Below are 25,092 nucleotides of genomic sequence, written 5' to 3'. Positions count from 1 at the left end.
TGAATCAATGGGGGTGTGGTGCGCTGTTTTCCTTGCTGCGCCAAATGAAAGGCGCTCTGCTCCCCTTTGTGGAAAGGGGCCCAGCTGAGCTGCTGAAAGGAAAGGCAGGATGACACGTCCCATTTTCAAAGAGCCCTTGCGGAGTCCAAGTTACCAAACTTCAGAAGAGGAAACAGAGCTGCTCTCCAAAGAGCAACAGGCTGCCCGGTTAACCCTTCAGTCCCAGGCTTCTGGAGAAGGCATGCAAGCAGCCCAGCGAGGCAGGGGACCCCCGCTCCACTCCCCCCAGGCTCCTGGGGCAGAAAAATGATGCAGACTTGGTTCAATTCCAGCAGCCCATCCTTAACTCTCTGCAATGCCAGGGAGAATCAGTCACCTTGGCAGCACCACTGCACCCCATCTGGTCACAGAAGCCAGAGGGAAAGGTCTTGGCTCAGACCGACCAAGAAAAAGATGGACAGCGAAGGATTGAGGGGCCAGAGAGACACGCCAACCCAGATTATTGGATCTTGTCGCCATTTAAAGCCCTTGAATCTGGGAAAGGGGGGCGGGTGCCAGTCTAGGAAAGGAGGGCCTTCTCTGTGGCGGCCCCTAAGTTGTGGCACTCGCTTTGCACAGATGGCATCCTCATCACTCATGTTTCAGCGAAGGCGGAAGACTCGCCCCTTGACCCCAGCTGTTGACATCTGAGGTGTGTATTTTAAGGACTTGCCTTTGTTCTGTCATTTTGTTTTAAGCTACATTTTAAAAAATATTGTCCAATATTTTTTATTAGTTTTCCAAATTTCTATCAAATCAATACAAAATCACATCAAATTTAATACAATTTTTCCATTAAGTTGACTTCCCACTTGTCAATGGGTCCCTTCTTTTCTCTAATTATAAAATAATAATAATAAATAATGTAACATAAAGCAGCAAATGTTGTAATAATATTGTATTGTATCTTACAATAATATTGTATCTTAATATTAGGATCGTTGCACTCCTTAGGTGAAGGGCAGGTACTAAATTGCAACAACAACCATAATTTGATTGGATTCTGTGCTCACGAGTGGCAGAACGTTTTTAGCAAGATCTGCTCCAACCATCTCTTGCCTTGGTTGAAGTTTCGGCCTCACTTTGGGAGAGCAAAAACAAGCAGCAATCTTGTTCTACCCAGGATATTTGCACCTGGCCAAGTAAGTGACCAGCTCCTTCTCACAACCACTGGTGCAGTTTCTGGTGCCACACCTACAAGGCAGGTCTCTTTCCTATTTGCACTTGAGTAAGCTCTCAATTAAAGCTCTGGTTTTCCCAGTAGTGATGTATGGAAGTGAGAGCTGGACCCTAAAGAAGGCTGATTGCCGAAGAATTGACGCTTTTGAATTCTGGTGCTGGAGGAGACTCTGGAGAGTCCCATGGACTGCAAGAAGATCAAACCTCTCCATTCTGAAGGAAATCAGCCCTGAGTGCTCACTGCAAGGACAGATCCTGAAGCTGAGGCTCCAAGACTTTGACCACCTCCTGAGAAGAGAAGACTCCCTGGAAAAGACCCTGATGTTGGGAAAGATGGAGGGCACAAGGAGAAGGGGACGACAGAGGAGGAGATGGTTGGACAGTGTTCCCGAAGATACCAGCATGAGTCTGACCAAACTGCGGGAGGCAGTGGAAGACAGGAGTGTCTGGCGTGCTCTGGTCCGTGGGGTCACGAATAGTCGGACACGACTAAACAACAACAATGCTCTGACAATTGGTCAGAAATTTCTTCCTGATATTTAGTCGGGATCCTTTCTTGTAACTTGAATCCATTGCTTCGAGCCCTACCCTCCAGAGCAGGAGAAAACAAACTTGCTCTACCATCTTCCGGGTGATATCTACAGATGGCTCTTGTATCTCCTCTCAGTCTCCTCTTTTCCAGGCTAAACATACCCAGCTCCTTCAACCATTCCTCATCAGGCTTGGTTTCCAGATGATCTTGGTCGCCCTCCTCTGCACATCTTCCAGCTTGTCAACATCCTCCTTAAATTGTGGCGCCCAGGACTGGACCCAAGACTCCAGATGTGGTCTGACCAAGGCAGAACAGAACGGGACTATGATTTCCCTTGATCTGGACCCTAGATTTCTGTGGATGCAGCCTAGAATAGCGTTAGCTTTTGTTTTTGCTGATGTTGCATCAAACTGTTCCTTCCCATCTCTTTCATGTTGTTTTGCTTGCTGGCTGCTTTGGATAGATGTTTGCCCAGGAAACCAACTTAGCAACATTTTAATTAAAAATAAATAAATAAAGGGAGACAAGTTGGCATTCCTGCGAGAGGCAGGGCTCCCTTCACAGTACGCCGGAGTCGGGCCAGATGCAACAACTTCCATGTCGGGCACCTGTCGTGCCACCCCCTCTCGCATAACACAGGTGGGATAGCAGAAAGGTGCCTAGCAGGAAGTTAGATGAAACTGAGGGAGCGACGCCCTGCCTCTCCTCTGACACAGTTCTGCGTGATTCTCCTAACAGATCCTCAATCACAGGCTGGGTGTGCCACATGAGGAGCTTTTACGGTTCAGATCAGAGCCGAGCATAACGAAAGGTGGAGCTGGGCTTTCACAGGTGGTGTGGACAGGTGAGAAAATCAGCAGCGGGAAGGAAAAGAACCACAGGGCTGTAGAGCTTGGAAGGGACACCCACGGTTCATCTATTCCAGCCCCCGCAACGTAGAAATCACAGCTTTAAAAATCCCTGACAGATGGCTACCTGACCTCTGCTTTAAAAGCTCCAGTGAAGAAGAGACCATCTTAACAGCCAGAAATTTCTCCCTAATGTTTAGCTGGAATCTCCTATTTGGAAAGGGGAGACTCTGGAGACGATGTCTGGATCGTCCAGGACTTGGGTTCCCTGCCCCAAACTGGAAGAATCTTGACTTAAGAGAGAAATTGGGTGCCGCTGGGCTCATCTCCATTCTGGGCTCTGAGGCAGGAGGTCTCTGCCCCGAAGACCATCCAATCTTGGCTTAGGAGGGAGCAAAATCTGGGCAAAAAATAGGCTTTGGGGTTCCTTTAAGGCCGTCAGGTGGAGATATTTTGGGGGCAGTAGCCTTAAGCGACCCCACCATCCAAAAAAAATATCCTTCCCACCAGCTGCGCCAGGGAGCGTTTTGCGCGCAGTTGCACACTAGGAGAGCTCAGGCACTCTGCACATGCCCAGACGCTCTCGGAAAGCGGCACCGAGCTGCTACTGCAACTGCCCCCCCCCCATAGCAGCACCAAGGGATCCCGGGGCACCTCCACCCACCCCTCCCGGCCCGCTTCAACCACTAGGTGAGGCTCCCCCTTCACTCACCGGGGCGGCTGCCGGCTGAGCCGGGGTCTGCATGGCGGCGGCGGCGCTTCGGCCCGACGGGGCCCCCTGGGCGCGGCAGACCCGGCGCGGCTGCCGGCCGGAGAAAGAGGAAGCCGGGCGGGGGGCGGGGCCGGGGCGGGGCCAGCCGGGCTCACCTGCCCGCCCTCGGCTCACCTGGGCCGGCGGAGGCTCCTCCTCCAGGGTGGGGAGCTTCTCCCAAGCGGCCCCTGTCGGAGTCAGCGCTCGGGGGCCGCTTTCTTGGGAAGGAGAATGAAGGCTACTCGGAGGAGAGGCAGCGTGGTGTAGCGGTTAGAGTGTGGGGTTGGAGTCCGGGAAAGATCAGGGTTCAAATCGGACACCCCGAGGTTCTCCGGGTGCGCGCTTGGGTTGGGCGCTGCCTCTGCGCCTGGCCCACCTCGCAGGGTCGTGGTGGGCATTTAGTGTAAGCCCCCACTTTGAACTCCTGGGAGGAAAACGGTGGGCGGGAAATGCAAGCGACCCATTTGGATCCATAAGCACCCGCTGCTCCCCAAAATGTATGAAGGAGAAGAAATGGAGGCAGTGAGAGATTTTACTTTCTTGGGCTCCATGATCACTGCAGATGGTGACAGCAGCCACTAAATTAAAAGACACCTGCTTCTTGGGAGAAAGGCGATGACAAACCTAGACAGCATCTTAAAAAGCAGAGACATCACCTTGCCAACAAAGGTCCGTATAGTAAAAGCTCTGGTTTTCCCAGTAGTATGTATGGAAGTGAGAGCTGGACCATAAAGAAGGCTGATCGCCGAAGAATTGATGCGTTTGAATTCTGGTGCTGGAGGAGACGCTTGAGAGTCCCAAGGACTGCAAGAAGATCAAACTGATCCATTCTGAAGGAAATCAGCCCTGAGTGCTCACTGGAAGGACAGATCCTGAAGCTGAGGCTCCAAGACTTTGGCCACCTCCTGAGAAGAGAAGACTCCCTGGAAAAGACCCTGATGTTGGGAAAGATGGAGGGCACAAGGAGAAGGGGACGACGGAGGACGAGATGGTGGGACAGTGTTCTCGAAGTTACCAGCATGAGTTTGATCAAACTGCGGGAGGCAGTGGAAGACAGGAGGGCCTGGCGTGCTCTGGTCCAGGGGGTCACGAAGAGGTGGACACGACTAAATGACTAAACAACAACAACAACTAAGGAGATGCGCATTGATCTGACGCGCACACAAGCAGAAATGGGGATTTGGGGAGAATGGAAGCGAGGAGCTCTCTGCCTTTTCAGAGCTAAAATGGGGTGGGGGTCTTCTCTGTTTTGTGTGGAAAGGCTTCCTGCCTGTGCCTGCACCCTTCTCTGGGAGGCTGCCTGCCTGGGACGGAGGGAGGGAGCCTTCTGCATCTTTGGAACGCCCTCCCATCAGATGTCAAAGAGAAAAACAACTACCAGACTTTTAGAAGACATCTGAAGGCAGCCCTGTTTAGGGAAGCTTTTAATGTTTAAGAGACTATTGTATTTTAATATTCTGTTGGAAGTCGCCCAGAGTGGCTGGGGAGGTCCAGCCAGATGGGAAGGGTATAAATAATAAATTATTATTATTATTATTATTATTATTATTATTATTATTTCCCCAGGGAGCTTCTCACCTGGGCGCAGTCCCTCCGCCTGGTGTTCCCATCTCCACCCGCCTGGTGACTCAGGGCCCCACCTGCCAGTTAGACGGGGACCCGCCTGGAGCCAGTCAAAAAGGCTCACCCCTGCCTAGCCCAACCCCCTGCTGGACTATTAAAGTTTATAAAATTATGCTCAGCCTGCAGAACGTGGATAGAGAAAAGTTTAATTCCCTCTCCTAATGCTAGAACCTGTGGGCATCCGATGAAGCGGAGCACAGGAAGATGTGGGAAAGGAAAAAATTAAATAAAATCCTCTTTCATGCAGCTCAGAGTTAGACTATGGAACTCTCTCCCACAAGAGACAGGGGTGGTCGAAAACATAGATGGCTTTAAAGCAGGATTAGGTAAATTCATGGAGTAGGAAAGGACTATGGATGGAATAGCCCTCGAGAGCCCCCTCCTCCTCCCTGAATTTGCCCAATCCCCTTTCAAAGCCATACAAGTGTCAGGGAGTTCCACAGTTTAACTCTGCGCTGCATATCCTGAATCTTCCAGCATTCAGCTTCCTTCACCTTGCCATCTCCCTTTAAAGTGCAGCTCGCAGATATTCTGATTGTTTAATTAATTAACCCAGAGTGCAAGTGCTTTGCCTAAAATGCCACGAGACAATGCTCTGTGTTCGGAGTTTGGTCTTCTGCTGGTAGGATCTGAGATACGGGATGTGAAAGTGGCGTGATTGTGAAACAGCATCCTCTGCCGATGAAAGCCGGCCATGGCAGCCGCGGAACGGATTCTGGCAGCAGCAGGAGATGCAGTTCAAAGGGCCTCTTTCATGTCTCTATATCAGTGCATGAGCGCATGGAATGCAGGAAAACAAGCTTTCTATGGACTTGTTTATTAAGTTTGCATCCCGCCCAAAGTGAGCCCGGGGCGGCAACAACTGCCTGCTTTAAAAAAAGAAAAGAAAAAGGAATCCAGCGTTTTCTCATCGGTCCTGTTGTGATAACGTCCTTTTCCATCCACACCCCAAAGTGCACTGACGCTGTACCTCTTTTTAGCAGTCATGGCTTGAGGAAGAAGAGCTTGCCTGGATCAGGCCCAAGCGGGGCCTATGTGGTCCAGCCTCCTGCTCTCGCAGGGGCCAACCAGGTGCCTCTTGGGCCAAACCCGCACTCAGGATCTGAGCACAAGAGCATTCAACTTGATGGGAGGTCCAAATTTCCTCTGCCCGCTTTATCAAAGCCATCCATCCTTTCATAAACCTCTACCATGCCTCTTCATACATGTACTTGCTTTTTCTCTAAACTAAAAAGTCCCATCCCTTTTTCCAAACCTTTCCCAACCCTACAATATCCATTTTGAGTTGAGGCGACCAGAACCCACGGCCCAACGAGCCCAGCGTACTGTTCTCACAGTGGCCGGCCAGACGCCGATGACGGGGAGATCGCAAGCAGGATCCGGCCTCAACAGCGCTTCTCCCCCTCTGACAGCGGAGGCAAAGTGTAGCCTCCTGGGAACTGTAGTTTGAAAAGGCTACTGAGAACCATTGAGCTGTCAAGGGAACACTACAGTTCCCAGGCTTCTTGGGGGATGTGTACAGTGGTACCTCGGGTGAAGTACTTAATTTGTTCCGGAGGCCCGTTCTTAACCTGAAACTGTTCTTAACCTGAAGCACCACTTTAGCTAATGGGGCCTCCCGCTGCCGCTGTGCCGCCACTGCACGATTTCTGTTCTCATCCTGAAGCAAAGTTCTTAACTCGAGGTATTATTTCTGGGTTAGCGGAGTCTGTAACCTGAGGCGTATGTAACCTGAAGCGTATGTAACCTGAGGTACCACTGTATGGGCTTTTAAAGTAATAATAATAATAATAATAGTAATAATAGTAATAATTTATTTATACCCCGCCCATCTGGCTGGGTTTCCCCGGCCACTCTGGGTGGCTTCCAACAAAACACTAGAATACAATAACCTATTAAACATTAAAAGCTTCCCTAAACAGGGCTGCCTTCAGATGTCTTCTAAAAGTTTGGTAGTTATTTTTCTCTTTGACATCTGGTGGGAGGGCATTCCACAGGGCAGGTGCCACCACCGAGAAGGCCCTCTGCCTGGCTCCCTGTAACCTCACTTCTCGCAGTGAAGGAACCGCCAGAAGGCCCTCAGTGCTGGACCTCAGTGTCCGGGCTGGACGATGAAGGTGGAGACGCTCCTTCAGGTATACTGGACCGAGGCCGTTTAGGGCATTAAAGGTCAGCACCAACACTTTGTGCTCAGAAACGTGTTGTTGTTGCTTAGTCGTTCAGTCGTGTCCGACTCTTCGTGACCCCCTGGACCAGAGCACGCCAGGCACTCCTGTCTTCCACTGCCTCACGCAGTTTGGTCAGACTCATGTTTGTAGCTTCGAGGACACTGTCCAACCATCTCGTCCTCTGTCGTCCCTTCTCCTTGTGCCCTCCATCTTTCCCAGCATCAGGGTCTTTTCCAGGGAGTCTTCTCTTCTCATGTGGTGGCCAAAGTATTGGAGCCTCAGCTTCAGGATCTGTCCTTCCAGTGAGCACTCAGGGCTGATTTCCTTCAGAATGGAGAGGTCTGATCTTCTTGCAGTCCATGGGACTCTCAAGAGTCTCCTCCAGCACCATAATTCAAAAGCGTCAATTCTTCGGCGATCAGCCTTCTTTATGGTCCAGCTCTCACTTCCATACATCACTACTGGGAAAACCATAGCTTTTACTATACGGACCTTTGTTGGCAAGGTGATGTCTCTACTTTTTAAAATGCTGTCTAGGTTTGTCATTGCTTTCCTCCCAAGAAGCTCGGAAACGTACTAGGAGCCAATGCAGATCTCTCAGGACCGGTGTTATGTGGTCCCAGTGGCCGCTCCCAGACACCAGTCTAGCTGCCGCATTCTGGATTAGTTGTAGTTTCCGGGTCACCTTCAAAGGTAGCCCCACGTAGAGCGCATTGCAGTAGTCCAAGCGGGAGATAACCAGAGCATGCACCACTCTGGCGAGGCAGTCCGTGGGTAGGTAGGGTCTCAGCCTATGTACCACATGGAGCTGGTACACAGCTGCCCTGGACACGGATTTAACCTGCACCTCCATGGACAGCTGCGAGTCCAGAATGACTCCCAGGCTGCGCACCTGGTCCTTCAGGGGCACAGTGGCCCCATTCAGGACCAGGGAGTCCTCCACACCCACCCACCTCCTGTCCCCCCAAAACAGTACTTCTGTCTTGTCAGGATTCAACCTCAATCTGTCAGCTGCCATCCATCCTCCAACCGCCTCCAGACACTCACATAGGACCTTCACCTCCTTCACTGGTTCTGATTTAACGGAGAGGTAGAGCTGGGTGTCATCTGCATACTGATGAGCACTCAGCCCAAACCCCCTGATGATCTCTCCCAGCAGCTTCTTATAGATGTTAAAAAGCATGGGGGAGAGGACAGAACCCTGAGGCACCCCACAAGTGAGAGCCCAGGGGTCTGAACACTCATCCCCCCCCCCACACTTTTTGGACACGGCCCAGGAGGAAGGAGCGGAACCACTGTATGACAGTGCCCCCAGCTCCCAGCCCCTCAAGACGGTCCAGAAGGATGTTATGGTCGATGGTATCAAAAGCCGCTGAGAGATCCAGCAGAACCATAGCTGTCAAGTGTCCCTTATTTGGCGGGACAGTCCCTTATCCCAGCGCCATGTCCCGCTGCTGTCCCTTATTGATGAGGCTTCGTTTGGCTGCTGGCTGGGCTTTCTGCCTTTGGCTCGGAGGGGCTCAGAAGCCGAACATACCTGTGCCCGGAAAATCCCTTATTTTGGCTGCTGACCCCTTATTTTCGAGGCTGCTGGTCCCTTATTTTCGAGGCTGCTGATCCCTTATTTTCGAGGCTGCTGATCCCTTATTTTCAAATCTGTAAGTTGACAGCTATGAGCAGGACTAGGAAGCAGCTCTCACCTTTGTCCCTAGCCCACCGGAGATCATCAACCAGCGCGACCAAGGCAGTTTCAGTCCCATGATGAGGCCTGAATCCCGACTGGAAGGGATCCAAATGGTCCACATCCACTCGCTCAATCAAGTATGGTGCAGCCGTCCCACTTTGCCTCAGCTTCTTTCTCTGCCCCGTTGCGGACAGGGCCACCCACCTCAGAGACAGCCTTGCCCCACATGTGCCCACCCAGCCACTTCGAATGGGCGCTGCTTCAGGTGTCAGAAAATGCCCCTCCATCCTCCGTTCGTAAGCACCTGCTCGCTTAGTGTGGCGGCAGCACCTGCGACTTTGGAAGTCCTTGCCTATGGATCTCAAGCCCAGGGGCCAACACCCTGGGGCCCTGAGCACCCACAAAATTCCCCATGCAGGGGCTGGGCACCCACACATTTTGGTGCCAGGGTCATGCATGCTGCAGGGCACCCACAGTCGGGGGCCAAGTTGGCACCTCCGTTTTTGTTTAAATTGCTGTTATTTTTTTACCTATGCCATTTTAAACTGTGATATTAATGCTGTATTCTTAGTTTTAGATTTATGTGGAAATTGTTTCCCATTTGGTTGTGTATTTTTTTGATGTGGTTTATTTATTGTTTATGACTTTTATAATTATGTGAATCTTGTTATGCTGTAAGCCGCCTTGAGCATTGCTTTTTTAACTGTGGAAAGGCGGCATACAAATAAAAAAATGATGATCTTGGACAGGCCCCTTTTTGGCAGCCGCTTAAAAACATTCTTGCTTAGACCCAAACGCGGTTGTGACTTTTAACCCATTTTAGCATTGTAATGTTTTGCATGTTTCATGCCACTGCCATAAATTTTCCCCACAGCTGATTTCATCAGTTTATCGTTTCTTAAACTGTTTTGAGAGTTGGCTTTTTAAAAATTCTTTTTCCTTTTACGATATATAAATGGACGATGTTTTATGGAAGAAGTGGGGAAAATGAGCCTGGTTGCAGGCAGGGAGCGGCTTCCCAGTCCTTCCTGGAGATGCCTTTGCCAAGCAGACCTTCTCTCTCCTGGGAGTGAATCTCAAGGTCCTAGTCCTCATGGTGGAGAACTGTATTAATAATATTCCACTTTTATACTGTCCTACATTACAAAAAAAGGAATCACACTGCAAGAACCACGGCCCCACTTCACAGAACTTAAAAATTCGTGAAATGAAATACATTAATTTTATTTCAAATAAAAATTGGTAAACCACTTTGAGATTTTTTTTATGTCTTTATTTACAATCCAGTTGTGTATAATAATTTCTAATGAGAAGTAAAAAAAACCAAGCCCTCAGAGGGCGCTTTCCCCGTGAGGTTTCTTCGCGCTCTTGGGCTCCCCTCAGAGAGAGGCGGGAAAAGGCCGCCGCCGCCGCCATCTTTGCCCCGGGCACGGAGGGCTGGGCCTCCCATCGCCTCCGCTTTCCCCGGCCCAGCCGCTGCGCAGTGGGAAAACCTGTGCCAGCCCCCAAGATGGCTCCGTCGGCGTCCCGGCGTGGGCGTGGCTACGGCGGCGCGGCGGGGCCAGCGTGGCTTGGCGGGAAGGAGCCGTTTCGCAGGCGCCGCCGACGCCGCCCCCCAAAAACGCCTCATCCCGCGCGCGGTTCCCCAGGACGGAGGGTCGCCTGAGGAGAAAGAAGGGAAGCGAGAGGAGGAGAAGGAGGCCGCCGCCGCCATGCACGTGGTCAAGAGAGGTGAGGAGGAGCCCCCCGTTCCAGGGCGAGTCTCTTTGTGAGAGGGGGGAGGAAAGACTTTTTGTGCCCCCTTTACCCCCCAAAAAAGAAACCCCCTTCATGGAGAAGTGGGGGGGCCGGACGGGAGGGCCAGGGACTGTGAGCCCCCAAAACCCTCGGCCGACCCAAGGCCAATATTCCCGCCATAAAAGAGAGAAAGAGATGGGGGGGGGGTTCATTTTTTTCTCTCTCTCTCTCTGGGGTCTTCGCGTAAAGGGTAAAATGACAGAACTAAGAAGAGATCACTCAGGCGACAAGGGAAAAAAACCGAATGGGATTGCTTTTAAAAAACTACCTGGCAAAATACAGTTCCAAAAACAATACTTTGGCTGTGCTTAATCTCACACGTATAATGAAAAAACAACTGATTTCAATAAATGAATATAGAACAATTTTGTATACTTGACTAATTCTTTTTCATTTATTATTTCCCCCCGTTTTTCTGTATTTTTCTTATTATTTTTTCTTATTTGGGTGTAATGTTTAGTTCATGCTTTCCCTGAAGTTTTTAAAAATGCAACAAAGCTAATAAAAAATAAGTAAAGGGTGGGGTATAAAGCGAACAGGAAAAGAAACGTTATTATTACCATTTGCCGTATTATTACCATTTGTCATTGATGCTGCTGCTCCTCTTTGGCTGCCTTGTGTGTAGTGTGGGAGAAGGCCGGGATTGTCAGTTTAACAACAAGAACAACTAATAGTAACAAGAACAACAGCAACTAATAGTAACAGCAAGCGGGTCTGGGGTGGCGTGGAGACCACCTGGTCTGCTCCCTTGCTGCATTCATTTTAACTGCCAGCCGCCTTGAGTCCCTGTCAGGGGCAAGGGCAGGTGTAAATGAATTGGTAGTAGTAATAATAAAAAAAAATACAGCGGTACCTCTGGCTGCGAATGGGATCTGTTCCAGAGCCCCGTTCGCAACCTGAAAGGAACACAACCCGCATCTGTGCGTGCGTGGGTCGCAATTCTCAGCTTTTGCGCATGCGCGTGACGTCATTTTGCACATCTGCGCATGCACGAATGGCAAAACCCAGAAGTAACCCTTTCTGGTACTTCCGGGTCGCCACGGGACGCAAGCTGAAGAAACGTATCATGAAGCAAACGTAACAAGAGGTATGACTGTAATAAAACTCCAGCTTGCCTTTCCCCCCTCCCATGGTACTTAAGGCGGTGTGCAAGACGGTTCTCCCGCCCACCCCTTTAATCCCCACACCAACCCTGCGAGGTAGGGTAGGCGGAGAGGCAGTGGCTGAGGAGGGATTCGAACCCTGGTCTCTCCCAGTCCCTCGTCCGCTACACCACACCAGAGACACGGGGTGTGTGTGTGTGGATTTGCTGATGCCAGGAGTGAGGCAGCACCCAGTTCCTGCCAGACTTCCCCCCCCTTCCAGGGTCAACCCAGGGCACCCCGAGGTGTCACCCTGCAGGCTCCGGAGAGGAGCATCTTCAGAGGCACCCTGGGGTGGTGTCCTCTGGCCCAGGTTGGGTGCAGCTACATCTCCCCTTGCCCCCCCCCTCACGTTATCACCAAAATTGCTGTTTGGGATGCAAGGGCCCTTGTGGTGACAGGCTCACACTGATCTCCCTTGGGTCACTGAGCTGGTGAAGTGTCTGATTCGATGTGTTTGGATGTTTGCATTTGCAGCCCACTTTTTTCTACTTGGTGGAGGGGCTAGCTAGTTTTTCTGGGAGGGATATGGCAGCAGTGGTAGAGGCTGTGAGGCCAAACCCTTGACTGGACCCTCACCCAGTACAGCGATTGCTGAGCAAGGGATGCTAAATGTTCCCGTCTCTTTTCGGCAGATGGGCGCCATGAGCGTGTCATGTTTGACAAGATCACGTCCCGGATCCAGAAACTGTGTTACGGTCTCAACTTGGACTTCGTCGACCCTGTGAGTGTCTTCGGTGCTATCATGCGTCTGTCGTGGTCTAACAAGGACGGTAAAATGTCTTAAGCACATTGTAGTGGAATGGTGGAACGTAAATTCTCATGAATAAATGAATGAAGCTCCTTGTATGCTGAGGAAAGTTCTGTTCATGATAGTGACAAAGCAGTGCTTGCTGCTGTGGTCCATAAAATATACATTTGAAGTTCCAGTCTGTGCACAGTTGCCTCAGTCTGATTTGGAAACCAGTCTGCTTTTTGGGTGTATGCCATTTTTAAAATAAATCTGTAAACTGCCTTCCAGGGAAAATGGCCACTTAAGGTGACAAGTTTTTATGTAAAATTCTGAGCAGTCGAGTACCTCCAAAGTATTACGTTCAGCATGGTTATATTTACAGGTGGTAGCTTGCAAGTTTTAAGCCCTGCGCCTCACTAAGCAAATCACTGAGGAACTGCTGTTTCTCAACTTCCCAGCCCTCTGAGCACTCCTCTCCCCCTCTCATCCCTCCCATTACCCACCTGTTGTTTTAAGATTCATACATTAACTCTTATCGTATCTCCATATTACTTTAACCACCTTGAGAGTGAAAGGAACCAAGCGGACAGCTTTGCAACAAAATTCATATAGTTCTCTGGCAAACAAAGTCATTGAAAACTGGCTGCTCCCCCCCCCCCCCCCCCGTTATAGCAAACTAACTTTGTGGGTATTTGCTCTTCTTTTTTTTTGGTCCAGGCTCAGATCACCATGAAAGTGATCCAGGGTCTTTACAGTGGAGTCACTACTGTAGAACTGGATACTCTGGCCGCTGAAACAGCAGCAACCTTGACAACCAAGTACCCTGACTATGCTATCCTCGCAGCAAGAATTGCTGTCTCCAACCTGCACAAGGAAACCAAGAAAGTATTCAGCGGTGAGTGTGGGGGTGCTGGCCACAACATAGGAAAACCATTTCTGCAATGTCCGTGGAACTGGCATGTTGGAGGGATTTTAATGCAAAACTATTGGGTGGAGAGGTTTGATGTAGTTAATCCCACTAATAATATGTACCCAGGAGGCTTCGGATTGCATTGAAAATCTCACTGATCAAATAGTTGTGATGAATTGTGTAGTTAAAACATTGTGCAATAAGCATGAGCTGATGTCTTCAGCTGATTTGCTCAGTGATGGTGGGGCATTCAGCTTGGCCAGTTCTCCCCCCCCCCCCCCGTCTCCAAAAGCAAGTAATAATACTGGCAAACCTTACTGTTGTAATTATTAAAATGCAGTAACCTCCCTTTTTTAGATGTGATGGAAGATTTGTACAACTATGTAAACCCGCACAATGGCAAACATTCTCCAATGATTGCTAAGGAAACTCTAGACATCGTATTGGCCAACAAAGATGTAAGTAGCACTTTGGCAGAGCTAACAGGAAAGAATTAAAAGCAGTCTGAGTTAAAAGCAGAATGGCTATTCTGGCGCTAGGCTGTGGGAAGCAGTGTTCACCTGAATATCCACTTGGTGTTTGGGAAACTGCGTAATATTATGTGACAGAGAACGATGAGATGATCCACATGCATTTGTGGAGAGGCAGATGAGTTCCAGGCAGAGGAATGTGCATGGATTGAAAGTTAACTTGCCAGCATTTTCTGTGCACTCATGATAGCTGCCCTCGTTCTATTATGCATGCTCCACAAATGCCTCGTGCATGTTGGTGGAAGGTGGCCTTGCCATCTCTTTTAAACATAGGTTTTCCAAAGCCCTGTGTTCAGATCTGGTCCTTTGAAATAAGCCCTTGACAAATATAGTGATTTTTCATACAGTGTGGCATTTTTGGTCTTTTGGGCACGTGTAGAATATTCCAAATGCAGTTACATTGATCAACAGAGCCAGGGGACATTCTGCAAAAAGGAAGTGGCGCTGGTTTGAAATTAAGAATTGTTTCCTTCTTAGCTTCCCATTTGGAAACAAATTGAGTCATCACATAGTTGAAAAATGGAACAATTCACATCCAGAGGCCTTTTTAAAAAAACACTTTTTTGTATCACACACCACGTAGGCTTTTGTATTACATGAACTTGGGCATACATAGTCTAAATGTGTTAATCTGTCATTTTTTTTCTTCTCTCAGAGACTGAACTCTTCTATAATTTATGATCGGGATTTCTCCTATAATTACTTTGGCTTTAAGGTAAAGAGTTGTTCTTTCTTTGAGGGTGTCAGTTATCGATGAGGCTTGGAATGTTCTATGTAGGAGCCCCAGACCGTAAATAAGCACCCTCATCCCAGCTGTTGTTCATATGAATGGCTTGGGGAAGGCATGTCGAGGCAAGATGCCTTCTCTTGATGCCTTCCTTTGCAGTGTGCCACACACACCTCCCTCTAGTGGAACTCTGATAAGGCAACTTCTAAGTAAGGCGGCAGTTTTCAAACTTCCCAATGCCAGGGAGCTGTGAATGCTCATAACCTGCTAAGAAGAACATGCACTCCCCCCATGGCTTCCCTCAATACCGTCAGCTGCAAAGGATCCTAGGTGTGTTTTAGGGCCCCCCGCTCTGCTTGCATAACTGTGGGGCTGCTCTGCCACATCAGCTTTCGCCAATGCGGTGCACTCCGGGTGCTGTTGAACTACAATCCCCATCAGTCCACAGCATCCTAGGGCTGGGCCATCTGAGGCCAGTGGGAATTGTAGTCCCAGCAACATTTGGAGGGCGCAGGTTGGTGAAGACTGCGAAAACATGAGGCGGAAACACAGCCTAGGAGAGTGGTGGGGAATTGGATCCTGCCATCCAACTGAATGGAGCCAGCAGTGGGCAACTCCCGAGTCTGTAGCCTGAATTAAGAGCTTTTGGGGGCCTTTTTGTGTTGGTTAAGCAGGGTGATGGAAAAGGCTCCAAATTTTAAGGAGTGTTGAATTTTGCCCGTTGAGGAGGAATCGTAGACCTGGGAAAGGCTGGTGTGGTTTTCTCAAAATGGGGTTAGTTCAGTCCATAGGTCAGAGTTTCCCCACCCCACTATGCCCTAAGAGAAGCCTTTTGCAGCTGTGTGTTGCAGGGGCTTCCTCAGGGAAGCTGGTCTGCCATTATGGACCTGATGAGGAACTTTGGGGTTTTCTGAAATACTGATTGAAAGCCACAGCCTTTCAGGTGCAGTAAGAGGTTGGTGGTGGCGGTGGAAATCAATTGATTTTTTGGTAGTAAATCTTCTACTCCTTTATTTTTTATAATGAGCTCTGACCTATGTCCTTTTCCTTTCCTCTCTCTTTAAGACACTTGAGCGTTCGTATCTGCTAAAAATCAATTCCAAAGGTAAGTGGTACAGGAGAATTGTCTCAGTCCTGTGTACAAATGCACATAGCTTATTCTTAATTTTTTGTAAACTGTTTTGAAATCATTGATAAAATGTGATATAGAAATGCTTTAAATAAGTAAAGCCATAGCTTTCTAGAAGTGATTGCTTAAGGGGGCTTTTTGGCACTTCAATACTCCTTGGAGCTTAAATCATGGAGGATTAGCACTTCTGTAGGCAGGGTGATTCTAGGTATTGGGCTTCCTACTGAGAGCTGGCCCCTTGTCAGCGGTAGTTATACTTCTGAATACCAGCCATTGATAACAGCAAGAGGGGAGAGTACTGCCATTACGTTCTTGTATTCTCAAAACCATCTAAGTGGCAGCTTCATTGGGCTTTAAGTTACAAATGTTCCTTACATGCTGCTGCTTCCTAGCATAGGAACATGTGAAGCTGCCTTATGTGGAGACAGACCCACTGGTCCACATTACCTCAATATTGTCTACACTGACCGGCAGAAGCCTCTCCATGGCTTCAGAAAGGGAATGCCTCCCAGTCCTACCTGGAGATGCCACTGGGGATTTAACCTGGGACCTTTTGCATTCAATACATAATCTCTACCGCTGAGCCACAGCCCCTATGCATTGAAGAAGTAGATAGGGATTTCTTTTAACTCACATGGCAGCAGTTCACTCATGATGTGATCACCGAGTCTTCTAAATTTGTTTTTATTTATTCTGTTTGGGTTGAGGGGGGCTAATTTGGACCTTTGGCAAGAACTGACTCCCCCCGCACCATCAACTTTACTCTTACATCATGCTGTGCCTGGAATCCTACAAATGCCAGAACAGGGCTCAGTAGGTTTGATGGAAATTGCTCTCTGATCTGACAGAATGAATTGGGCCCAGCTGCCTCAGCAGCAGAGGCTCCTTTCGCAGGCTGTGGTGCACTCACGTTTTCTTTTTGACTCCTCTCTTCCGGTGTCTAGTGGCTGAGCGTCCCCAGCACATGCTGATGAGGGTGTCGGTGGGAATCCACAAGAACGACATCGATGCTGTAATCGAAACCTATAACCTCCTTTCTGAGAAGTGGTTCACCCACGCGTCGCCCACTCTTTTCAATGCTGGCACCAACCGCCCCCAGCTCTCCAGGTAATCCGGGCAGGTGGCCACTGGAAGAGGGAGCAATTGAGGATGATGTTGCTTAAGCAAAATGGGTTTCACTGTCCATAAAATGGGCATCAGCTGTCCCTTCCTTGCTCTTGCTTAGACTGGTCTGCAGTTTTTACGGCAAGCATTTTTTCAGAGGGGTGCATTTGCTCCAAAACAGAACAGTGCCTACCTAGAGGGTCTATTTGCTTGCTGTTGCTAACGAACAAGTTTCTCTCTTAACTGCTGATGCTAATTGCTGGGCGTGGAGGGGAGGTATTGATTCAACATTTCTCATATAAAGAAGAAGAAAAAAATCCTTTCAGGAGAAAATTAATGTCCTATGGCTTATGAAATCAAGTGTTGTAGTGAAATTATAGCTGTCAGTTTGCATTCCCCCACCCCCACCCCCAAAAAATCTGCATGATGGCCTTAAATGTCAGCTTGAGTGCTATCTGCCCCCTCCCGTGGCATTTAACACTTCTGTTTCCTTCCATCCAGCTGCTTTCTGCTGTGCATGAAGGATGACAGCATTGAAGGGATCTACGACACTCTTAAGCACTGTGCGCTGATTTCCAAGTCTGCTGGCGGGATTGGTGTTGCAGTGAGCTGCATTCGAGCCACCGGCAGCTATATCGCCGGGGTGAGTTTTGAATTTTGAACACCCTGGCCGTGTTAGTGATTGCTGCAAAGCACCTGTTTTCCAACCCCTTGGGCTGCTGTGGCTTTAATGTAACTTAAAATCCGGTCCTGCGTTATAAAAGTGGCAGCCTTTCCTATGTGGGGTTGGGCACCTGCCTCTTCAAGAGGAACAAGGTGCTCTGCGCCTGAAGTGATGCCAATCTGCTTTCTCTTTGTTTCAGACCAACGGGAACTCTAATGGACTTGTCCCAATGCTGAGGGTCTACAACAACACAGCTCGCTATGTGGACCAAGGGGGGAACAAGGTGTGTTGGCTTCTTCCAGAGACTATGTATGCATTTGGGGGAGTGGGATTGCGAGTTCAAGTGCTTGAAGACGTTTCCAGCATTCTCCACTGCTCTTGTTCTGAAACTCCTTTTAAAAAAATATTTTAATACAGATTAATCAGTTTGATTGGGTGGAATGTAGTTCTACCTACCCAATTTTTAAAAATGTATTTCATTAAAACCATTTGTCAGTCACCTTTTAGCATTCAAAGTAGCATATAATAAATCTTGCTTGGTACACCACAGACAACAAATAATACACAGCATAAAGAAAAACTCAAGCAACAGTGTGGAGATAACAGGACAGAAGCCTGTTTGAATTGTTCACATGTTACCTGAACCACTGGGACCAATGACACATGTGAATTTCTTGAACGGTCCTATGCATGGTTTCCCTTGCCATGATTTGAAATTTTCCACCATCAAAAGCTGCAAGTATCCCATCTCGCCTGAAGGATTTTGAATGGGAGGAGCAGGGAGAAGAAGACCACCTTCTCGCCCGGATGTGGCCTCACAGACCCATCTCTATTGTCTCTTCCTAGAGCGTCTCTTCTCACTGTCTGAAACTCCTTTTAAGGAAAGCGCTTGTCAGTAGCCACATCTCTACCGTGAGAGTGCCTGGCAGTGTTTTTAGTTCCTTTTCAATGTGGGCATCTCAGGCTTGCCACTGGGTAGTCCCATGGTGTAAAACAGGCATAGGCAGCCTTCAGCCCTCCAGATGTTTTGGCCTACAACTCCCATGATCCCTAGCTAACAGGACCAGTGGTCAGAGATGATGGGAATTGTAGTCTAAAACATCTGGAGGGCCGAAGGTTGTCTATGCCTTGTGTAAAAGTTTGCTTTTGTGCCTCTGGTGTCTCTGAGATACTGGAAGGGTTGCCCAGAAGTACAGTCAGCATTTGGGATTTTTTCCAAGCTCTCTTAGGCTCGTGTTAAAGGTTTTGACTGCAGGGAGTTCAGTGAATAAAAATGCTCCGTAACGTATCTTGACCCCGCAGCTTCTTTCCATCTGTAGAGTTTCTCTAAAAATCACCCACTTAGAAAATTGACCTTGGAAAAACGTTCCAGTTGATACTAGTTTGCTTATATCTATTATATAAGATGTGCAGGTTGGGCACCAAGAGACTGTCCTTGGATCCTCCTGGTTTGTAGTGCAAGGCTTCAAAAACCTTTTGAAGGTTGGGAGATCATCCAGTAAGATCTCCAATGTCGCGTGAGGTGCTTCATTTGGAAATTGAACAAAGTGTAATAAACATGCAGAAGCACTTGGATGTGCTTGTTGGATATTGCAAGCAGCCTTAGTGCAACCTAATCTGTTGTTTAGTTATAACTCTGGAAGTGATGGAAAGCTTCAGCCAGGCAGAAGCCACTTAATTTTTCTTTTCCACCCTAGCGAGAAGCTAGGGACAGAGATGCAACTTCCTCTAGGTGTTGTTCTGATTCTTCTGTTTATTTGCTCTGCCAGAGACCTGGAGCCTTTGCCATCTACCTGGAGCCGTGGCATTTTGATATCTTTGAGTTCCTTGACCTGAAGAAAAACACTGGGAAGGAGGAGCAGCGCGCCCGCGACCTCTTCTACGCCCTCTGGATCCCAGACCTCTTCATGAAGCGCGTGGAGACCAACCAGGTGGGCAGCTGGGCTCACAGCACAGGCACCTGCCAGCAGGGCTGCAAAGAGAGGGCAAGGGCATGTGCCAGCAACAGTGCCCTTAACTCTGTTTTGAGTTACGTCTTCTCTTGTCAAGATACAGCCATATAACCCATGAGTTACAGAGTAACACTGATTTGGGCAGTCTTGTAGTATCTTTCTCTGTTCCTCGTGAAATGTATGCCTAGCAGCATAACGGATCAAGCCCCACGGCTTTAAAAAGCCTAAAGGCAAAGTGACATTGGAACCAATATCTATCCAACGATCATTGATCAGTTCTGAGACACTGAAGAAGTTAGAAAATGACTGTCTTGTTTTAGATAAGTCTAATTGGGGGTTTTATTGTATCCCATTTGGTGAACCACAGGGTGTCCTCAATCTTTTTAAAATGTTCTTTATTTTAATATAAAAACAATTGCCAACAGGAGGGTAATGCACAGAAATAATGCTTTGTGTGTTTGGTTCTTTGTATTTCATTCTATTGAAAATACAGTTGAGCTTCTAGAAAAAATTATTTTGTGTTCTTTACCCTTTCTACTCCCCGGAAGTGAGCTGAATTGATAAGAATGTTTCCCCTGTTGAGGAGGGAAAAGTGGTGACTAAAGTCTTTACTAAAGGCACGAAGGCTTGTTAATGTACATTTTGTCTTTTCAGTGCCCTGCTGTGTGGAAGGGAGGAACAGTTTGTGCTTGTCCTTGCTTACTTTCAGTCTTTCTTTTGCAGGACTGGTCTTTGATGTGCCCCAATGAATGCCCGGGCCTAGATGATGTCTGGGGAGAGGAGTTTGAGAAGCTGTATGAGAGGTATGAGAGAGAGGCTGGTGCATCCGTTGGCAAAGTTTGAGCCAGGAATAGCCTGTCAACAGCAGCTCCTTCGTCACCTCGCCTTGCCCCTTAGCTGGATCCAAATGATTCCAGACAAAGTACCTTTTGAGTCTGCTTAGAAATGAAAATGGAATCAAAGCTCTTGTTACCTCTTTTCATTCTGTATGTTCTGAGTGGGAATTTGTAGCTCATTTATTGCAACTACAGTTCAGAAAACTTAATGGAACTACAGTTTTTGCATCCCCCCCCCCCCCGGTCTGTATTCTGAAAATGGGAACTGGCAGTGCTCATCAGCTGGAGCTGGCCAAAAATCCAGACTCTTAAGAACAACACAAACTGCTTCTGTTACAGTTTCCCCAAGGAACTCTGGGGAGCCTAAGAATATTGCAACAGAGCTCTCAGCACTTGACCAGATCTGCAGCTCCCAGGATTCCCTGGAGGAACCCAAGACCATTACACTTGTTCATAGTTTAGCTGTGCTGTTGTGCACCTCCTGTTCAGGGGCCTTGTTCCACCAGGAGTTCATGAGGTTTCAGTGTCCTTGCTTTGCAAATGAAAACAAGGTGCTTGTGAGCCTATTTTCAGAAACACCAAGCGGGTCCCTATGACGAGTCTTGCTCTGTCTTGCAGCTATGAGAAGCAGGGGCGTGTCCGCAAAGTGGTGAAGGCTCAGCAGCTCTGGTACGCCATCATAGAGTCTCAGACGGAGACAGGAACTCCTTACATGCTGTACAAGGACTCTTGCAACAGGAAGAGCAACCAGCAGAATCTGGGAACTATCAAATGCAGCAACCTGTGTACAGAAATTGTGGAATACACCAGCCAGGATGAGGTGGGTTGGGTAGGCACCAGGTTCCACTGCGGCTCAGCGGAGTCCGTTTTAGGGAAGGCGTTCCCACGAGATGTATTTGGGGGAGACACTGTTTTTCTATGCTTAGTCAATCAAAAGGCCAAAGGGATGTTCAGATGCCATGAGAAGTGGGAAATTCCTGCTTTGTTTTAAGGAAACTCATCTGTGCAAAATGAGAACAGGCCTTTTCTCTGGTGGCTCCCCCTTGGGGACTGCTCTCCTCTGGGAGGCTCACCTGGCACCCTCCTTGCATATCTTTAGGTGCCAGGCACCAGGAAAAAACATTCCTCTTCAGCCAGGCCTTGGGCTGTTAAACAATCTATGGCCTTTTAAGTGCGTACTGTGCTTGTGTTGTTGTTATGCATTTTGTGTTTTTATGCTGTAAACCACCCTGTAATCTTTGGGTGAAGAGTGGTATATAAATTAAATTTTTTTTTTTAATAATAATAATGATGATGATGTAGAATTCACTGCCAGGCGAAAGGAACACAGCCAGAAATTAATGGTGTGCATAGATATATGTAGAGCAAGGAAGACTGGCACTACCCATCTGGTGGTGTGGGCAGTGTGTGTGTGTGTGTGTCAACATAATGAGGATCATAAGTGGTGTCGACAGCATGTCTGAAAGGACTAGGAGTGTCTAGCTTTTGAGAAATAAGCGGTGGCGTGGTTAGGATTTGTGTATATTGAGTTACTGCCCTCGTCTGACATTTTGAGGATTTATTCCTCACAGGATCACTGAAAATAGAATTGGAAAGCAATGGTTTTGATTACTCCTTACCATATTTGAGCACATCAGCATAGCATACCTGCCTAGGCAGCCTGTAGGATCTTCCCCATAGCATTTAGAATTGGATTTAGGCAGAGGGTGTCATGGCTCAAAGCAGGTGTTTGGCCTACAGGTGGCTCTTCAGATCCTGCCATTCCGGGTAAATGGATGATGAGCCCGTCATGGGGAACATCTTCTGTCATACAGTTTGTAACCCTTTCCTCTCTCTCTACTGCATACATTGCTTTAGCCTCTGAGCGCTGCTTCCTTATTTGCCTATTCCAGGTTGCGGTTTGCAACTTGGCTTCCTTAGCCCTGAATATGTACGTCACTCCCGAGCACACTTACGACTTCAAGAAGCTGGCCGAGGTCACCCGAGTCATTGTCCGGAATCTGAACAAGATAATCGACATCAACTACTACCCTGTGCCAGAGGTACGAAGGAGGAATTGGTAGCCCTAGATTGAGAGGTGCTCTTGGTAAGGCTGGTTGTTCAAGGTTGAGGGACTACAGAGAACCAGCAAGTTCTCAGCTACTTCCTTTGAAGGGCGGCTGACACTATGGAGAATCTTAAGGATGTGGCAGTTTCTGTATTCCTCGTGTATTTTTCCCCTAAAGCACATTCCTTGTTAGCCAGGCATTAGCTAGTGGGCTGTGGGAAGTACACAATACATTAGTAGGGGAAGAATGATTTGCCTGAAACCAGAGCTTGCCCATCCTGGGTTCTTAACTCTCTGTCCCCCCACCTTTTAATCCTTTTGTCCTTCACAATGTGTTGCAGGCCGAGACCTCAAACAAGCGCCATCGTCCGATTGGTATTGGTGTGCAGGGGCTGGCTGATGCCTTCATCCTCATGCGGTACCCTTTTGAGAGCGCAGAGGCCCAGCTGCTCAACCAGCAGATCTTTGAGACCATTTACTATGGTGCCCTAGACGCCAGCTGTGAGCTTGCCAAGGAACACGGGCCGTATGAAACCTACGAGGGCTGCCCAGTCAGCAAAGGCGTAAGTGGCAACGTTTATAAAGGTTTTTGAACCAATGGTATTGAGGGTCCTTTGGGAAAATCTGTCGGATTGGAACTTGTGGAATCTCAAACTGAGATGCCAAGAAGTGCCACAACTCCAATAAATGTCTGCTGGACCACACTGAGATGCTGAACTAATTTAAGGGTCCATTTCACCATTTATTTCACCCTATGACTGGTGTTGTTGAATCTGGCCTTTTGGCACAGAGTTCAGATATTCATGAATACCCAGTTTCATTTTTTTGAAGCAAGTTCCTAGCCCTCAGTTCCTACAAGATGCCCCTGCAAGCTTTTTCCTCAAAGGCATTCTTTCTTTGTAAGCATTTTTACACTTGAGTGAAATGTCTGCTTGCATCTGGGTTCGCTAAACTTCTAAATCCTTAGGTATATTTTGAAGCTCTCAAATTCTTCCAAGTGTTCTGCTTTTCCTCTGCCTTTTCACTTAAAAAAACCTGGGATCTCCAGAATGCTGTATAGTGTCCATCACAAATCTCAGTCTAGATGGAAGTGTGGAGGTTTGTGATCATGAGTAGTTGAGATTAATAAGTTGCACAGCTGTGTGGATTTTCGCCACGTTTCCTCCATGTGTCTGAGATGCTTTTTCTTAGACATGATTGTCTCAGATTCATTGTGATGAAATTCATGGCTGAAACCTCTGAAGGATGAATAGGCACATCCATGGAGAGAAACCATCAATTCATGCCTGTGTGGAGAGCTTGGCATCTGCCATGTGGTGTCTAAGCAGGAATTGAAGCACCATGTATGAACCAAAAATTGCAAGAAGCCTTGACCTGAAGGAAGCTGCTTTTCTCTTCATTCCCCCCTTTTGTTTTATATTGTGGGCTTTCCTGTGGTAGCAGGCAGGCTGCACACCCTCACTTAGATGGCAGGTTTGGTTTGACGAGATGGTGTGTGCCTTTTCTTCAGATCCTTCAGTATGACATGTGGAATGTGACCCCTACAGACCTTTGGGATTGGAAGGCTCTGAAGGAGAAGATTGCAAAGTGAGTAAAAGCCCTTGATCTCTTTGGCTCAGCGTGCCTTGGGCAACACCCAGAGCTGGCTGGTGGTGGGGTTAATGGGTGAAGAGTAGCAATCATGCATGTTGGGGCCCCATGCTTCTGAGAAGAGGCAAATTTCAACCAAAGGGACGGGATAGCTCTAAACTGAGGATGTTAAAACTGCATCTTGAGCTGCATAAGAGCACAGTCTTCTCCCCGATGCCGCTCTCATTCATTTCCGTGCAGCTTGCACAGGAGAACTTAACAGTGTGTTCTGATCTTGGCATATCCAGTGTTCATCATGCTAGGAGCAGATGCAGTAGAATCAAGTCCGTTAATTTCAGTGGGACTACTCTGTGACTTAGTTGGTCTTGTTTAACACCAGACCGTGAGATCCTTTTGAATGCTGGGGGAATACAAGCACTTTAGGGTATTATCAGTCACCTGCAACCAACCTGGCAGGTGGTTCCGCTGGGCAAGATAATTTTTAATTGGTCAAAACTGGCTTTCCTTAACTGATGCCAAAGGCTGGTTCTCTGAAGATGGCGATCCTCTTCAACAATCACGGGTCCCTGTTTTCTGTGTGATTTAGGTACGGGGTTCGGAACAGCCTCCTCCTTGCACCAATGCCGACGGCTTCTACAGCTCAGATCTTGGGCAACAATGAGTCCATTGAGCCCTATACAAGCAACATCTACACGCGCAGAGTTCTCTCTGGAGAGTTTCAGGTAAGGAGGCAGAAGGGTGACCTTGAGCAACGCTGGGGTAAAGGTGGGTGCTGTGCCTGAGATCCAGGTGTCCTCCTTGCCATCCTCTCTAATAAAATTCAGCCCCTGCCTCTTGTGAGTGCCAGAACCACGGGCCTGGTTCACACACAACATGAAACTCTAGTTTACTTTGAACAAACCTTGGCCTTGCTGCTCTTGGCTTGGAGAGAGTTGGGGATTGTTTCCTCCCCCGTGTGGCGCAGTCAGGGGCAGGGGAAGAGCTAAGCAAGTCTGCACATTAAACTGTGGCTTCGTGTTGTGCGCAGACCAGGCTGCTCTTTGGTGGCTCATAGCTCCAATATGTGCTTCAAGGGGAAATGGTTGCAAAATTCAAGATGCCAGCTCT

General features: G+C 48.3%; 2 protein-coding genes across 2 annotated transcripts in view; one reads left to right on the top strand and one right to left on the bottom strand.

Moving 5' to 3' along the window:
* LOC310675591 (sodium-dependent proline transporter-like) overlaps positions 1-3,397 on the bottom strand; it is a 29,349-nt gene extending 25,952 nt beyond the window's left edge. Inside the window, exon 1 of the mRNA XM_083436501.1 lies at positions 3,311-3,397. Coding sequence (XP_083292627.1) covers positions 3,311-3,343 — 33 coding nt within the window. The 5' untranslated portion in view covers positions 3,344-3,397. The remainder of the gene's footprint in view (positions 1-3,310) is intronic.
* Positions 3,398-10,326: 6,929 nt separating this feature from the next.
* Positions 10,327-25,092, top strand: part of RRM1 (ribonucleotide reductase catalytic subunit M1) — an 18,896-nt gene continuing 4,130 nt past the window's right edge. Inside the window, exons 1-16 of the mRNA XM_083436366.1 lie at positions 10,327-10,555; positions 12,399-12,487; positions 13,214-13,391; positions 13,764-13,864; positions 14,592-14,651; positions 15,729-15,768; positions 16,737-16,899; positions 17,398-17,539; positions 17,760-17,843; positions 19,330-19,491; positions 20,236-20,315; positions 20,967-21,168; positions 22,241-22,390; positions 22,737-22,958; positions 23,906-23,982; positions 24,572-24,707. Of these exons, the coding sequence (XP_083292492.1) occupies positions 10,537-10,555; positions 12,399-12,487; positions 13,214-13,391; positions 13,764-13,864; positions 14,592-14,651; positions 15,729-15,768; positions 16,737-16,899; positions 17,398-17,539; positions 17,760-17,843; positions 19,330-19,491; positions 20,236-20,315; positions 20,967-21,168; positions 22,241-22,390; positions 22,737-22,958; positions 23,906-23,982; positions 24,572-24,707 (1,905 nt within the window). The 5' untranslated portion in view covers positions 10,327-10,536. The remainder of the gene's footprint in view (positions 10,556-12,398; positions 12,488-13,213; positions 13,392-13,763; positions 13,865-14,591; positions 14,652-15,728; positions 15,769-16,736; positions 16,900-17,397; positions 17,540-17,759; positions 17,844-19,329; positions 19,492-20,235; positions 20,316-20,966; positions 21,169-22,240; positions 22,391-22,736; positions 22,959-23,905; positions 23,983-24,571; positions 24,708-25,092) is intronic.

This window comes from Podarcis tiliguerta (genome assembly GCF_965153285.1).
Source record: "Podarcis tiliguerta genome assembly, chromosome: 4".
In the NCBI taxonomy this organism is placed as follows: Eukaryota; Metazoa; Chordata; class Lepidosauria; order Squamata; family Lacertidae; genus Podarcis; species Podarcis tiliguerta.
The sequence above is the reverse complement of the archived record's forward strand: the minus strand, read 5'-3'. Positions and strand labels throughout refer to the sequence as shown.